Genomic DNA, 14,438 nt, shown 5'->3' with positions numbered 1-14,438 from the left:
ATATATAGGGTTGGGTTCACGTGAGACTCGTGAGACCAATTTATGTTCATTGATCAACTTTATAAGCTAATGATCTAAAATTGCACGGTGGCAATTTTGTAATTATTTAGAAGTCTCGTGATAATTTTGTGATTATGAATGTTGAGATTGAAAATCTAATCCAATGGTTAAGAATTAGTCTTACGAGTTTCACAAAAAAAACATTGGTCTCATATGATCCCATGTGTGTATATATATATATATATATATATATATTTGGCAATGTTACGGAGAAAACAAAGAGAAAGTAAAAATGTATTAATTTCACGTCAATTGTATTGTATTTCTTTTTTCAGTTATAAATTAATATTCCAACATCATTAAAATAAAATGACGAGTCTTTCTGGAGGAAAACAACACTCAACTTTCACAAAAAACAGCTTCAAAATACCGATGACTACGTACTATTTATACAAATGAAGAGGTTGTTTATTTACCTCTTAATAGTTTCATAAAAAGACGGTCTCTGAATTATTAAGAGGTTAATTTTATTTGGCAAAAAAAATGTCTCTTATGAATTTGTATCATTAACCTTCCAGAACCATTCACGCTCTAATTTCATTGTAAACAATTACCAAACAATTATATTTCATTTTGAACTATATCATGAGAGTTTCTTAATCATTCTACATCAAACCATTCAGCAATTACCTAACAGCCCTGAAGTTACTGTGTCCTAAAACCTGGTTTAGCTTAACAACTATAATAAACACATGTTTCAAAATATGTAAACAAAAACCATTGGTTCAAAAAACAAAAACCAAACCAAMCCAGCCAGTAAATCTCACAAAAAGGTAGGGTTTGAAGATGGTAAAAACCTAAAAAGTAGATAAAACAGTTTTCATGAAGACACCGGCTTAAAGAACTAATTCAAAAACAATAAAATGGCATTCACGAGCGACAAATTATCCCGTCCCATACAATAATAACAATAAAGCGGTCACAGAATAAACGAATGATAAGGGCTCGTGCCAAATTTGAACGCCCCCTTCTGTCTGCAAAACATAAATCTCCAACTAAAGTGTCTCTCCGGCCGGCCCTACACTCCGGTCGCTACAAGCATAAATTACATACCTAACTGCCTCTTATGAAAACGATCAACAGCCGAGGCGCTTAGGCTTTCAGAAAGATAAATGCAAACAGAAACACAACCCTTTTTATTCCATGCAACAAATAGCTACCATATGAAAGTTTTCAATTGGTTGCCTCACGGCTGTAGAAGGCATCAAGGGTCTTGGCCGGAATACGGTGAAGAAGCTCACGGGGAAAGATCCGGAGAAGTGTCCATGCTAAATCCAGCGACTGGAAGATGTTTCGGGTGTCGTATGCTCCTTGGGCCACAAATTTCCTCTCAAACTTGTCCAAAAATTCCAAGTATAGCTGTTCCATTCACCATCATATATATAAATGACAGGATTTCTTTATCAACCATGTACAATTATGTACATGAATACATATACTATGTATGTATGTATGTATGTATGTATGTATGTATGTATGTATGTATGTCTATGTGTGTGTGTGTGTGTGTGTTCTCCTAGTCAAAGTTATTGACTTTGACCCACAAGTTTTTTTTATCATTATCCAAAGGTTACTTGACACCTTTAAGTAATAGCCCAACATTTTGTTAAAATTATGTGTTGTTCCACTCTTCAAGGGACTAAGGCTATGTTTGGCAAACTACTAAGCTTGGCTGTGACAGATATACTAGTCATGTTTGGTAAAAGGTAGATGACAATGTAAAACTACCTAAAAGGATAGGGTTTTTGATCATTTATGTAAAATACAAGAGGCTAATTGGAAAAAAATAAAAAAGACACCACCTGAAATAGTTTTTCAAAAAACAAGTTTAAAAATGGGATTTTTCAAAAAGCTCGAAAAATAAGCTAGCTCATGGTTACCAAACATGGCCCAAGGGAGAAGCATGTATGTGCTGTGTTTGTGTGAATACATTGAGAGGGGAGAGAGAGAGAGAGAGAGTCGGACCAAATCCTCAGAAGAGAGAGCTTCTTCTCCGACCACTGCTTTCATGGCCTGAACATCTTTACCAATGGCATAATTTGCATAAAGCTGAACATATAACAGTGAAATTATTCATTAATTTGGTGTGTGACAACTTTTGTAGACTATGATATATTGAAGGGGAGGGGAGGATATATAAACCAAACCAAACCAAATCAGTATGTCCCACCCAGTGGTGGGGTCTGAGGGTAAGATGTAGGGAGACTTGACCTCTACCCCAAAGAGTAGAGCAGCCGTGTTCCTGTAGACCCCTGGCTTGTGAAACGTGTGTGAAAGAGAGGGGAAGATATATATATATATATATATATATATGATAGAGAACCAATCTTGACCTGATTGGAGACATCAGAATGGTCCCTGCGAGTCATTCCTTCACCTATAGCACTCTGCAATCATACAAGCTTTAATTAAACCAATGCTCTTCTCATTTGTGTTCCCAATTGAGAAAATACCAGTAAAGTATATTAAGCTATATTTGAACCAGAACTATGGACTTACCTTCATCAATCGGGATAGGGATGGAAGCACATTGATCGGAGGGTATATCTGTCAATTTCATCATCAACAAACTTTCAGTTTAGATGTTTAGACCAATCAACCATCACTAATAAACTCAAAAGATCTTCTACCCCATTGATATAATGTGTGTCCCATCTCAAGTTCTACCTTATAAAATGATGGTCTGTGAACTGATGTAGATAACTCGATACATATAATGGCAGTTTTTGCTAAATACCATTTGCTTTATTATTGTTTCACAGAGAAAGCAATGCTGAAGTTGTGTGCTTGTAATGCACCATACCAAACCAAACGAACCCATTATACCCCACACCAAGGCAGGGTCTTTAAGAGGGAGGGGGGATATATGCAGATCTTGCTTCTATCCCAGAGGCTAGAGAGGAGGTTTCCATATATACCCCCAGCTTGCAACACAAAAGCAAAAAAGGAGACCTGCAGCATAGTAACATACAAGTATATGCAAAAAAACAATGGCACGGTATTAAAAGTACTATCAAGGCCTTGGGTTTGCTCCCCAGAAATCACTAGTTCAAGTCTCTCATAGCCCATGGAGAATTTGCCGGGCTGTTAACTTCAGGGCCCCATGGTGGGATTAATCCAGGTTTGCACAAACTGGCCCGCAGACCCATAGTTTAAAAAGACATGCTATCTATTGCTATGACTAGGAAGACTGATTTTCCAACACCAAAAACAAATTCTTTTAACCTAACCTGTCTGTTGTGAAGCTGCCTGTCAATGTAGATCTGTCCTTCAGTAATATAACCCGTAAGATCAGGAGTCGGATGTGTAATATCTGTTGAGTTGATGCATAAAGTTTAGAGGAAGTAATTAAGAGCATAGTAGAAATAATGGTAAACCAAAAAAGTAGCCAATAACTCCCCTCTCAAAACGACCCAAAAAGAAAGAATATGAACCGTAAATCTTACCATCATTGGGCATAGTTAAAATTGGAATTTGCGTGATGGAGCCCTTTCGGCCTTCAATTCGTCCAGCACGCTCATAGATTGTAGCCAGATCGGTATACATATACCCAGGATATCCACGCCTTCCAGGCACTTCTTCTCTAGCAGCAGAAACCTGCAATAGTGATGAAACAGGTTTTACTTTCACCCAACAGTAAACATCCAAGCTGTTCAGCGACCTAGAAATGTTAAGGGTCGGATGGTTCACCAAGTCAACCAGTCAGACAGGTATTAACCCCTGATTTCAAAATTGATGACATGTGTACTACCCTGTAGTCAAATATGTCAGATAACCTAACAAAATATTTATTGATGACCAACATAAAATCTGAAAATTTTCAACCAAACAAATGAAATCTAAAAATTCCAGCCATTACTAAATGGGTTGACTTGTTGGACTGCTTATCTGATTACCAAGTCGACCGCTTGAACCGTCCAGTTAGCAACTTCAAGTGGGTTTTTAAGTGATCCACCTCAGTTTTCTTACTGGGTGACAATACTAGCCAGGCTGATTGGGTTTATAAACATTGCTTTCACCCAAATTGCCCAAACAGTTCATTCCCAAGGAACAAAACAACAAAAATATATACAGACAAACAAACAAAACCTAAGAAGTTCTTGGTCAGAATCATGATTACCTCACGAAGAGCATCAGCATAAGAACTCATATCTGTTAGGATGACAAGAACATGTTTGCCACATTCATATGCTAAATATTCTGCTGTTGTCAAAGCAATACGAGGAGTGATGATACGCTCTATCGTAGGATCATTGGCCTATAAAAAGTGTGAAAAGATAAGCATCTCCAGACAGGAGTAGAGCATTTGAAAACAGTTATAATAATAAAACAGTAATGAGCAAATCATAACAGATACAAGGGACTTACAAGGTTCAGAAAAAGAGTCACTCTTTCCATTGATCCATTTTCCTCGAAATCACGTTTAAAAAATTGTGCAGTCTCCATGTTCACACCCATAGCAGCAAAAACAATGGCAAAGTTGTCCTCTTCTCCACCGGTCTGTACAAGCAAGCAATTCAGAATGCTTTTAACATCATGTGTTAAATTTTTATTTGTGAACAAAAAGAACAGGCTGGAGAAACCACACATGATGACTCCTAAAATCGACAAACAAACCAAACACATAGAAACTTTATTTTGCTGTTAAAAGCATGGTTTTAAGAAATGCTAAAAGCGTGCGCCACAAGGCGGTTCGATCCAAAATCATATACGAGGCGCCACCTCTACTAGTCTAGTTGGTAAGTGCACCTTTGGCGGTCAAGTGGGCAGTGAAGCGATCTGAGGGTGTGCATTTTTTTATGAAAAAAACTCACTTTTTAATTAAGGAAATGATTAACATTAAAGAAAAACCTTAATATAGAATTCAATCAATTTTCTTGTCAACAATCAATATGGAACCGTTTTCTTGAAGACTCTTGATGCATTAGATTGTGTGAAAGAAGCACAAAAATTATTTGAATTGCTCATTGGGGTTTTCAAAAAGATTGGGGAAAATATCGTGGTTCAAGTAGTCACGGATAATGCCGGTGCGTATAAAGCTGCAGGAACCTTGTTAATGAACAAGAGAAACTTTGTACTCAACCCCATGCGATTTGATGCTTGAGAAAATCGGGGAATTGCCCCAACAAAAAAATGTTTTGCTCAAAGCAAAACGAGTTAGAAAATTCATCCATAATCATCAGTAGGTTGGATTTTAACAAAGAAGTTTGCAAAAAAAGATCTTATTTCGCCCCACAGCCACCTGATTTGCTGCGGCCTTTTGACGTTGGAGAGCATGTTTGAGTTGAAGCAACCACTACAAAGTATGTTTATTTCAAATGAGTGGTCAAACTGTGCATGGGCGAAAAAACTCGAAGGAAAAAGCAATCAAACAGATTGTTACAAATGAAAGAACCTTTTGGCCTAGTGTGGTTTATTTATTAGAACCACAAATACCCTTGTGGAATGTTTTTGAGATCATCGACAATGAGACTCCAGCGATGGAATTCATTTATGGGGCAATGGATGAGGCAAAGGAAAAAATGGCAAAGAATTTGGATGATGATACGTATTCTTGTAAGAAGATTTGGGACATCATCGATTCAAAGTTGGAGCATCAGTTGCACCATACTTGCATGCAGCAGGATACTTTTTGAATCCCTGATTTAGATGGACTCCTGATACTTCTAACCATCCAGAGATTACAAATGGATTGTTCAAATGTATGGAGAGGCTCGTTAAAGATGATGCCACATATATGAAGACTGAAAGTCAACTTGATGCATACAAACACAGGCACGTATCGTTAGGGTATAGAGCAGCTTTGTCAAGTTATATAACACGCCCACCAGGCAAATATCCGTACTTTAAAAACTTGTGTTTATAGAATTCTAGTGTTTTGTACGTATCATTCACTATTTTTCTTTTTTTCATTGAAACATATAGTTCAATGGTGGGATACTTAAGCAGCTGAGTTGCCCGAGCTAAGGGCGTTTGCAATGAAAGTTTTTGGCTAACTTGGTCTGCTTCTGAATGTGAACATAACTAGAGTATGTTCAATCAAGTCCACACGAAAAGAAAAAATCTCCCAACCGTTGAAAGAATGAATAGCTTGGTGTACATTATGTACAACAAGAAGTTGAAACATCGATTTCTCAAGAAGGCGACACGAAAGAGGAAGAAAATCCATTACTTGTTGAAAACCACTCCTCGATGATGAATGGACGCCCAATCCAAATGATGAAACAGACAACGACGGGACGGTTAGGGATGAAGGGGAGGGTTCAAATTCAAGAAAGAATAAAAGTATTAAGTCGACTTAGAAGACGAATATGAAGATAAGAGGATCATGTTTATAGATATGATGTGGTGCTTTTTAAATTTATCACATTTCATGATCTTTTGACTAGAACTAATTAGTTTGGTTGATGTTTTAGGACTTGTAAGTTATAACTTAATTATGGGTGTTATAGTATACTTATTTGGTATGGAAATATGAAATTATTTTTCTTTGTTAAGTGTTATGGATTTATAAATTTTAATGTTTTATTTTTTGGGGGCTTACGCCTCGACCGCCTCATGTCCCTAAAACGAAAACACCTCAAGGCTCGTTTCCGTTCTTTAAAACCTTGGTTAAAAGCAAGAATAACTACATATGGAAGATCAGTCATTCACTGATTGGAGCCAACAGTTTCATGGATATTGAACATCAAACATTATTTAATTGGAGTACGCACACCATCTAGAGATGCACATAATATTCAGATCTCTGCTATCCATAAGAAGTGGTATGGAACGTGCTTCATTATATTACCAAAATATAGAAGGATCTCCAACAACAATACCTCAAGCAAGTTTTCTGTTTTTTCCAACCGCTTCACCAAACCAGCTTGACGACAGATCTGAGCAGCTATTTCATTGTGGGGGAGACCAGCAGCAGAAAATAGCGGAATCTTTTGTCCTCTAGCAATTGAATTCATGACATCAATTGTGGAGATACCAGTTTGTATCATTTCTTCAGGATACGTTCTCTCACTAGGATTGATAGAACTTCCTGGAATAATAACAGACAAGTAACATATTAGACAATGCTAATTATGCTCAACATGCGGAAGGAGCTTGTATGTTCATTAGTTTTCAGTATGGTTTCTGTGTTCTGCCTTGGTTTGCATATTGCTGATTCCACTTGCTAAAAACTAAATAAAAAGTAATAAACAATATAAAAACAAAAAAGGATTTTTCTCACATGCTTCTGAATTAGTCTATGGTCTCAATTTCTCGTCCGGACTACACAAATAGTTTATGATAACTGTTTCATTCGGTCAAGTATAACAATTATATCAGTCTCTGAGAGAGATTGAGACCAAAACATATTTTCATATTTGTATAGATGTATTATTTAAACAAGCAGTGAAAAACATAAAACACAAACAAATCTATGAAGAATCCAGAACGCAATATAAGTCACACTAGATACAGAAAAAGCCTTACCAGAAATATCCAGATAAGCCTCGGGCAAAATAGGAGGGCCATTATCAATTGGCTTCCCAGAGCCATTGAATATGCGCCCAAGCATATCCATAGAAACAGGAGTTTTTAGGACCTGCATATGCATCAATCATTTCTTTAAACAATATAACTTACAGCAAAGTAGTATGAATTACAAAGAACACAGGACTTGAGATAACTGAAAAGAAGGGAAAGCAAAAGATAAGCAGCAAATGAAGAAATTATGGAAATACCAGTCCTATTCCCATGAACGAAATCACTCACAGTTTCTAAAATTTCATGTACACATCCAAATTCACAAGTACCCCACACATAATCTATAAGCGGTTAACAGATAATTGAGATCCCTCAAAGTCCTAACATCATTTTTAGATATGTAAGCAATTGTGTCACACAACTCAGTAGCCTTATAGGGCAATAATGCCTAGGCTGTTAAAAGGATGATCAAACCAACAAAAATAACTTTTCAGTTACCCTGGATTCTCTACACCTCAAGATAAGAAGCAACCGATTACCCATCTAAGCTTGTCTCAACATAATTCACTTGTCCACCATAAAACATTGTTCATGGCTTTAACAAAGCTTCATTCTGATGTAGTAACGTCAATCAATAGACTTCAAGTGGATACAAACAAAAGCCAAATGAGTAGAACAAAAAGAAGTCAGTAGTATAAAATACATAGCTGATGCAAGTCACTTGAAAGATGTTTAAGTAGTTCATCTAAGCAGATGCAACTGAGCTCAAATCAATGGCATGAAAACAGCAAACTCTAATAAAAATCTTAAATTCTAAATCTAATGGATTTTTACACAAATATAATATAGTTTGAAGAATTTTAAATGTGCCAAAAGCAGTGTTCTAAAAAGCATTAAGCTGAGTTGAACACTCAAGCACCTTCTAGTTCTAGCGCTTAATCACCTAAGCAAGAGTAAGCAAACACATACGCAATTCACTAAAAAACATAAAATTAAATTAGTTTAGATTATGTAAACGTAGAAGAAGTACATTTCCGATACTATATTAGTTTGATAAGACGCTTATTATGCCTTCAATTGGTCTGGCTCACACTAATAAAGCCTGTATGAATTTCAACACAATTGAAGTTATGTGTGAGTAAAATCATTTAATCTTTTGCTTAAAACAGCATCAATCAAAGTGGATTCATACCAATCAAAACAAAACTGTCTACCCCTTACACTGCGAACATCCTTAGTGAATCCAAAAGACAATAGAGCATCAATTGAAAAGCAAGCTTCCTAGTTCACATTGTTATTTTAAAATGTTGTATACAAGAACATGCAACCTCTATCATATGAATTTTTCTTTTGTATTGTCTTACTTATCTGCTTATCACAGCAAAATAATTGTTTTCTTATTGCTTACTTAGTACCAACTTCTTTCCTTTTAGGCTATTAAGTAAATTCATGCAATGATAAACAATTATACAAGCAAAAGAAATACAACAAACATTTAATGTGGTTTTATGTAAGAGTTCTTTTGACATAGGATAAAAAATGTAAAAGGAAACTTATGTACCTCCCCCGTAAACTGCACAGTTGTGAACTTATTGTCTATTCCAGATGTTCCTTCGAAGACCTGGTCAATATAAATTAGATATTTGTTTCAGTATAAATGCAACGATAATAGAGATGATACAAGAAATATTTCAGTTTTCATATGATGAGGCATCAAACTATGTGAAGGGCATGCCATGAAAAAAAGGCGTCAATTTTTTTGCCATTAAAGACGCTCCATAGCACCTACCACCTCCAAGATAACGTTCCACCCATTACTCATGGCAATAGTCTTTTTCCAGAGAGTGGGAAACCGTGCCTATAGACTAGATCACTTGCCCGGTAATCATGCAATAGTCATACAGATATAGTATTGCCTAGTACATAGGGAAAACAAAATTCCAAACATATTATATTTAGATAATCTTCATATCTTTTTCCGAGAGTAACATCTTTACCCATTTATATATGCATGCTTCTTGTCACAATCAAATGAAGATGTATCAAAGAGATATTTTGAGAAGTTGATACTCTATATTATAAGGAGTAGAGTAGACTAACCAAATTAACATATAGGTCTTCATTTTTCAATCCAGCTAAACTTAGATTGCAATAAGGGGCGGTTCGGTTGTTCTTTCATTACCCCTCACTCTATATTAAACATTGATTAACATAATTGTTTGATAAATATACTGAACAGTTTATTTTGAATGATAAAAAATATTGAGTTAATTGTTTTACAAAATAAATTGTTTTATTGTAATATTATACATATATATATATATATACACATACATCCAAATCCATTGCTTCTCCATTGCACCTTCAAAAAAACCACCGAACAAAAAACTCTTGAAACCCTCTTTAATCTGTTGCATATCCGGCAGCCCACCCCATACCCCTACATCTACCCCCTTCCCCTCTTCTTCTCTACCCTCTTCCTATATCAACACCATTGAACTCCTTCCTATCTCTAGGTCTATTTGGGATTTGGGTTGAAATCATTGTTGGGTTTTCTATGTTTAAGCCGAAGCCATTGGAGAAAACGAAGATTTGAGAATCATTGTTGGAGCAACACCACTTTCATTATTGAGATTACCAGAGAAGATGAAGATTGAGGGTTTTTCCTTTTGGTGTATTTTTTTCCCAGAGCAAGACCACTTCCATTTGGGTTTTTTTTCTTTCCGAGATTTGATCATGATGATTTTTGAAGCTTTTCTTCTGGTGAGTTTTTTTTCTGAAGGGTTTCAAAGAGTTTTTCACAAGGGCATTGATGAACAGATTCATGGCTGAATGCGTATGACACTTATTTCTTGGCTGACCGAATAAGCCACTAGCTTAGTCATTAAACCACAGCCAAACAGCAACTAAGTAATGAATAGCTTAGTTGATGCATCGATCTAAGAACAATGGGATTGTTTTTTGTATTTTCAACTATGTTGAACAGCAATGAGAATTTAAAACTTTAGCAAAAAAATTAACATATTGTGGCTAATTGACTATGCCTAATTCAAAACAAGCTTTTTACAGAAGTAAATAAACTGATAAAGCATTGTCTGTCTCATGATAGTGCGCTTTTACAAAAATAGAGGAGATGAGCATCCATAGCTGCACATATTCGTCACATATGTATATGGTTTTTGTTCTATTCCATTTCGGCATTTATGGACTTCCACAGAAAACTAATTTCTGGTCACAATTTTTCCCACAGTCGCAAGACAATATACAAGTAATTCATATATTTCATTCCAAAATGTGTCCAATCCATTATTTAATATGCCTTCCAAAAATACACTTTCACCATAAAGACAGATTTACTGAGAAGCATAACGATAGAATGAAAACAGGGAAAGCATGATGTATACTATACTACTGAATCAAAGGCAGAAAACCAGTTCCATTGGACTAATGATTGAGAGGAAATAAACAGGATGTAGATCAATTTTGACGACCAAGACTCTATAGAGAGAATGTACATGAGAAACGCCACAAAGTGATCACCTGGACAACAGCTTTCTCTCCATCAACTTCCAAGACCTGACCACGTCTGGTTGTTCCATCTCCTAAACGAATATTGACAATCTCTTGATACTTTGGTCCCTGTCATTATTTATAGAAGAATGCACACATCAGTTATCAGTGGTGCGTATCTACAGAGATAACCATCATAGAAAAAAATGTATGAAACGTTCAAAGACCACCACAAAACGAGAGAAAGCACAAAAACTAACCTTCACTTTATCAAGGATGACTAGTGGTCCAGCAACTCCGGAGACAGTTCTATATTCTGTGCAAACATCAAGTAGTGAGTTCAGAAACCATGCAAGACCAATGGTATTACATATTGACCAGATGTAAACAGTTTATGTATGTTACTGATTCTAGAAACATACATATATTGGTGTTTAAATCAATTTTGATGGCCAAGAATGTTACCTCGTAAGGTAAATGAAGGTGGGGCTCTTGTCGGTAAGCACTTACCAAGTTAAGTGTTTGGTAAACAGCCCCTTAGTTTTATATCTAACAAGCCTGTCCTTTTCTGTTTCTTTAATTACATAAATAGAAGATCCATTTTTTCTTAAAACTCCAACCAAGCAGTACAAGATAAACCCAATGAATCCACTTCACTATATTGCACAAGAAAAATGAACTTGCATATCCCATTTTGCTCTCAAAAACCAACAATTACAACTTGATTCAATTGCATTATACTTTCTATATCCTGTTTATGCAACCTTTTTTATCTTTTGCAATGCTTATATGTTCACTAATGCTGCTATGGAAGTTAAACCCTTCCCCGATTTCAGTATATTTTGTTGACCATATAATTGAACTCATGAAGAAAAGCATATATGATAACATTGTAACATAGGCTTACCCATTCCGATTTCAAGTGTTCCTTCCTCCATGCTGACATTGTTTTTCTCAACACCCATATTCAGCTATAAAAGAGCCTACAAAATTGAAATTAGAACATTTTGAAACAAAGTTTTAACAGCTCATACTTAACAGCATTGTGTAAAAGCAAATGAATCGAGATTCAAAAAAGTTAAAATTGTACAGGCTACTCATGCAAGTATCTAGGACTCGCCCCATCCATTGCTTTTAGTCGATATAATAAAGAAAATAAGCCAAAAAAAGAATATTTAGATATATTAAAATCCAATCCAAGAGCCATGATAATTAAATTGTGAGGTCAGTAAGAAACAAAATTGAGATCTAAACATAGAGATGAGAAAAAATCGATTCTGGTTGAATCAAGTTGTAACTACGTATAATCCCCATCAAACTTCAAACAATAAACCTAACCATGAAAGAGATCCAAGTATTCAAATATTAAACATAGACATCTACCGATCCAAGTATTCGAATATGAAAAATTAAGATCCAAGCTTTCAAATACCAATTTATGATTACCGATTGATCCAATGATAATAGGGGTAAAAATCAAAATTAAACAGACATCTACCGATTCTTCGAAAAGCAATAACAACGGGAACAAGATTCTCAGATTTTCATAACCCATAAACGTATAATCTACATGGATCCGTATGCTACTACAGACGCATACCAGAAACAAATCACGAACAGATATATTAGACAGTAGTCTTACTTGTTCTTCGATTAGTTTAACTTGGTTGATTGATGACAACAACGAGAGGGCAGATTTCACGTGTGTGGAGAGTAGATGGATCCGATGGAGGGTTTTGAAACAGACGCCCTTTGATCTTTGATGTGTTCAGATCGAATGGAGCGATTTAGTGTGTGGCTCTCGTAGAGAGATTGGGGACACGACAATCTCAACGTTGATTGCTCCCTCGAGAGTTATTTAATTAGAGTGGATTACATTCTTGGTACCTTTGCTTTCTTCCAAATTTGGATATTTTCCCTTAAACATATTTTCAACATTTTTGGTCCTTATATTTTCAACATAAATCCATCTTTTTACCTTAACTAGAAGGGTACTCGCACAATACAGTGAGATACATCTTGATTTTAATATTTTATTTTATTTTTTTGTCTCAGTTGATGTTATAAAAAATTGAAAAAAAATATTGGTATTAGTACCAAAATGACTTTAAAATTTCTTCTTTTTTATGTATTTCCTTAATTTGTTTTTTTTTTGTTTAATAATATAATTTTTTATAAAGATAATAATTAAGTATTTTGTTAGAACTCAATGATTATCTTAATTATATTGTATATATTTAAAATGAGATGTTTATCTTGTATTTAATTATGTTTATCTGTAGTTAGTTACACGAATTCAAACATTAAGCTTTAATACGTTTTACTTATGCAAAATTTACTTGTAATCTTGATTTTTAAGTAATATGCATCAATAAACAGTACTTCAAGCATAAAAAATGATCTTTAAGAGTTTTTGTCAAATGCTTTATAATATAATATAGATATCCTTTTTTAAATTTAATAATAAAAATTGAAATTATATACACGAATGTGGAACTGTGAAAACCCTACGAACTCCCCTTCCCTTTTGTTCTCCAGTGAACTCCAAACTCCCCCTCCCTCCTTTTCTTCAGCAAACTCCGCCAATCTTCTCCTCATCGACTCTTATTTGGTACATATCTATACTAAATTATAAAGCATTTGACAAAAACTCTTAAAAATCATCTTTTATGCATGAAATATTGTTTATTGATGCATATTACTTAGAATTCAAGATTACAAGTAAATTGTGTGTAAGTACAACTTATTAAAGCTTCACGTTTGAATTCGTGTAACTAATTACGGATAAACATAATCAAATATAGGATTAACATCTCAGTTTAAATATAAAAAATCTAAAATATAATTAGGATAATTATTGAGTTATACTTATAACAGAATACTAAACTATTATCCTTATAAAAATTATATTATTAAACCAAAAATAAATTACTTTATTATTAAACCTAAATTAAATTATGATAAAAAAAATTGAATTTAAGAAATTACATAAAAACGAGAATTTTTAAAATTTTAATTTGATATTAATATCGATATATTTTTTTCAAATTTTTATGAATAAAAACATTATCGTTTTCCCAAAATCACATAAAACCGTATTATATCGACAGAGACAAAAAATAAAACGAAATATTATATCGATGTATTTCGCTGCATTGTGCGAGTATCCTTCTAGTTAAATAAGAAGCAGAAGTAAGTAGATCGATTTTCAACTATGTCTTCCCCCTCTCTTGTTTGGTACACACCAAGTGATTTCGAAGAATAAGCAAGAGTAGATCAATTTGAATTACGTTTGGATTTTGTTCAAAATATAAAATGCACTCAGAATTTGGATTTTGTTCTAGATTTCTGGTTTTAGAGTTTTCAGTTATTGTTTGGATTTGTGTTTGGATTAGGGTTTTGAT

At 34.6% G+C, this 14,438-nt stretch overlaps 1 protein-coding gene across 1 annotated transcript; it reads right to left on the bottom strand.

The window, feature by feature from the left end:
- Nucleotides 1–905: 905 nt before the first annotated feature.
- Nucleotides 906–12,928, bottom strand: LOC112514816 (V-type proton ATPase subunit B 2). The gene is made up of 15 exons (XM_025121428.1): nucleotides 12,677–12,928; nucleotides 11,942–12,017; nucleotides 11,295–11,350; nucleotides 11,065–11,163; nucleotides 9,086–9,145; nucleotides 7,531–7,642; nucleotides 6,885–7,093; nucleotides 4,429–4,560; nucleotides 4,181–4,318; nucleotides 3,507–3,657; nucleotides 3,291–3,373; nucleotides 2,560–2,607; nucleotides 2,394–2,447; nucleotides 2,026–2,109; nucleotides 906–1,419 (listed from the first exon to the last, which is right to left on the bottom strand). The coding sequence occupies exons 2-15, from the start codon at nucleotides 11,997–11,999 to the stop codon at nucleotides 1,234–1,236; spliced, it is 1,470 nt and encodes a 489-aa protein (XP_024977196.1). The 5' UTR covers nucleotides 12,000–12,017; nucleotides 12,677–12,928; the 3' UTR covers nucleotides 906–1,233.
- Between the last annotated feature and the right edge of the window lie 1,510 nt (nucleotides 12,929–14,438).

Source organism: Cynara cardunculus (assembly GCF_001531365.2).
Source record: "Cynara cardunculus var. scolymus isolate 2C chromosome LG 6, CcrdV1, whole genome shotgun sequence".
NCBI lineage: Eukaryota > Viridiplantae > Streptophyta > Magnoliopsida > Asterales > Asteraceae > Cynara > Cynara cardunculus.
This window is presented reverse-complemented; position numbering and strand designations above follow the sequence as displayed.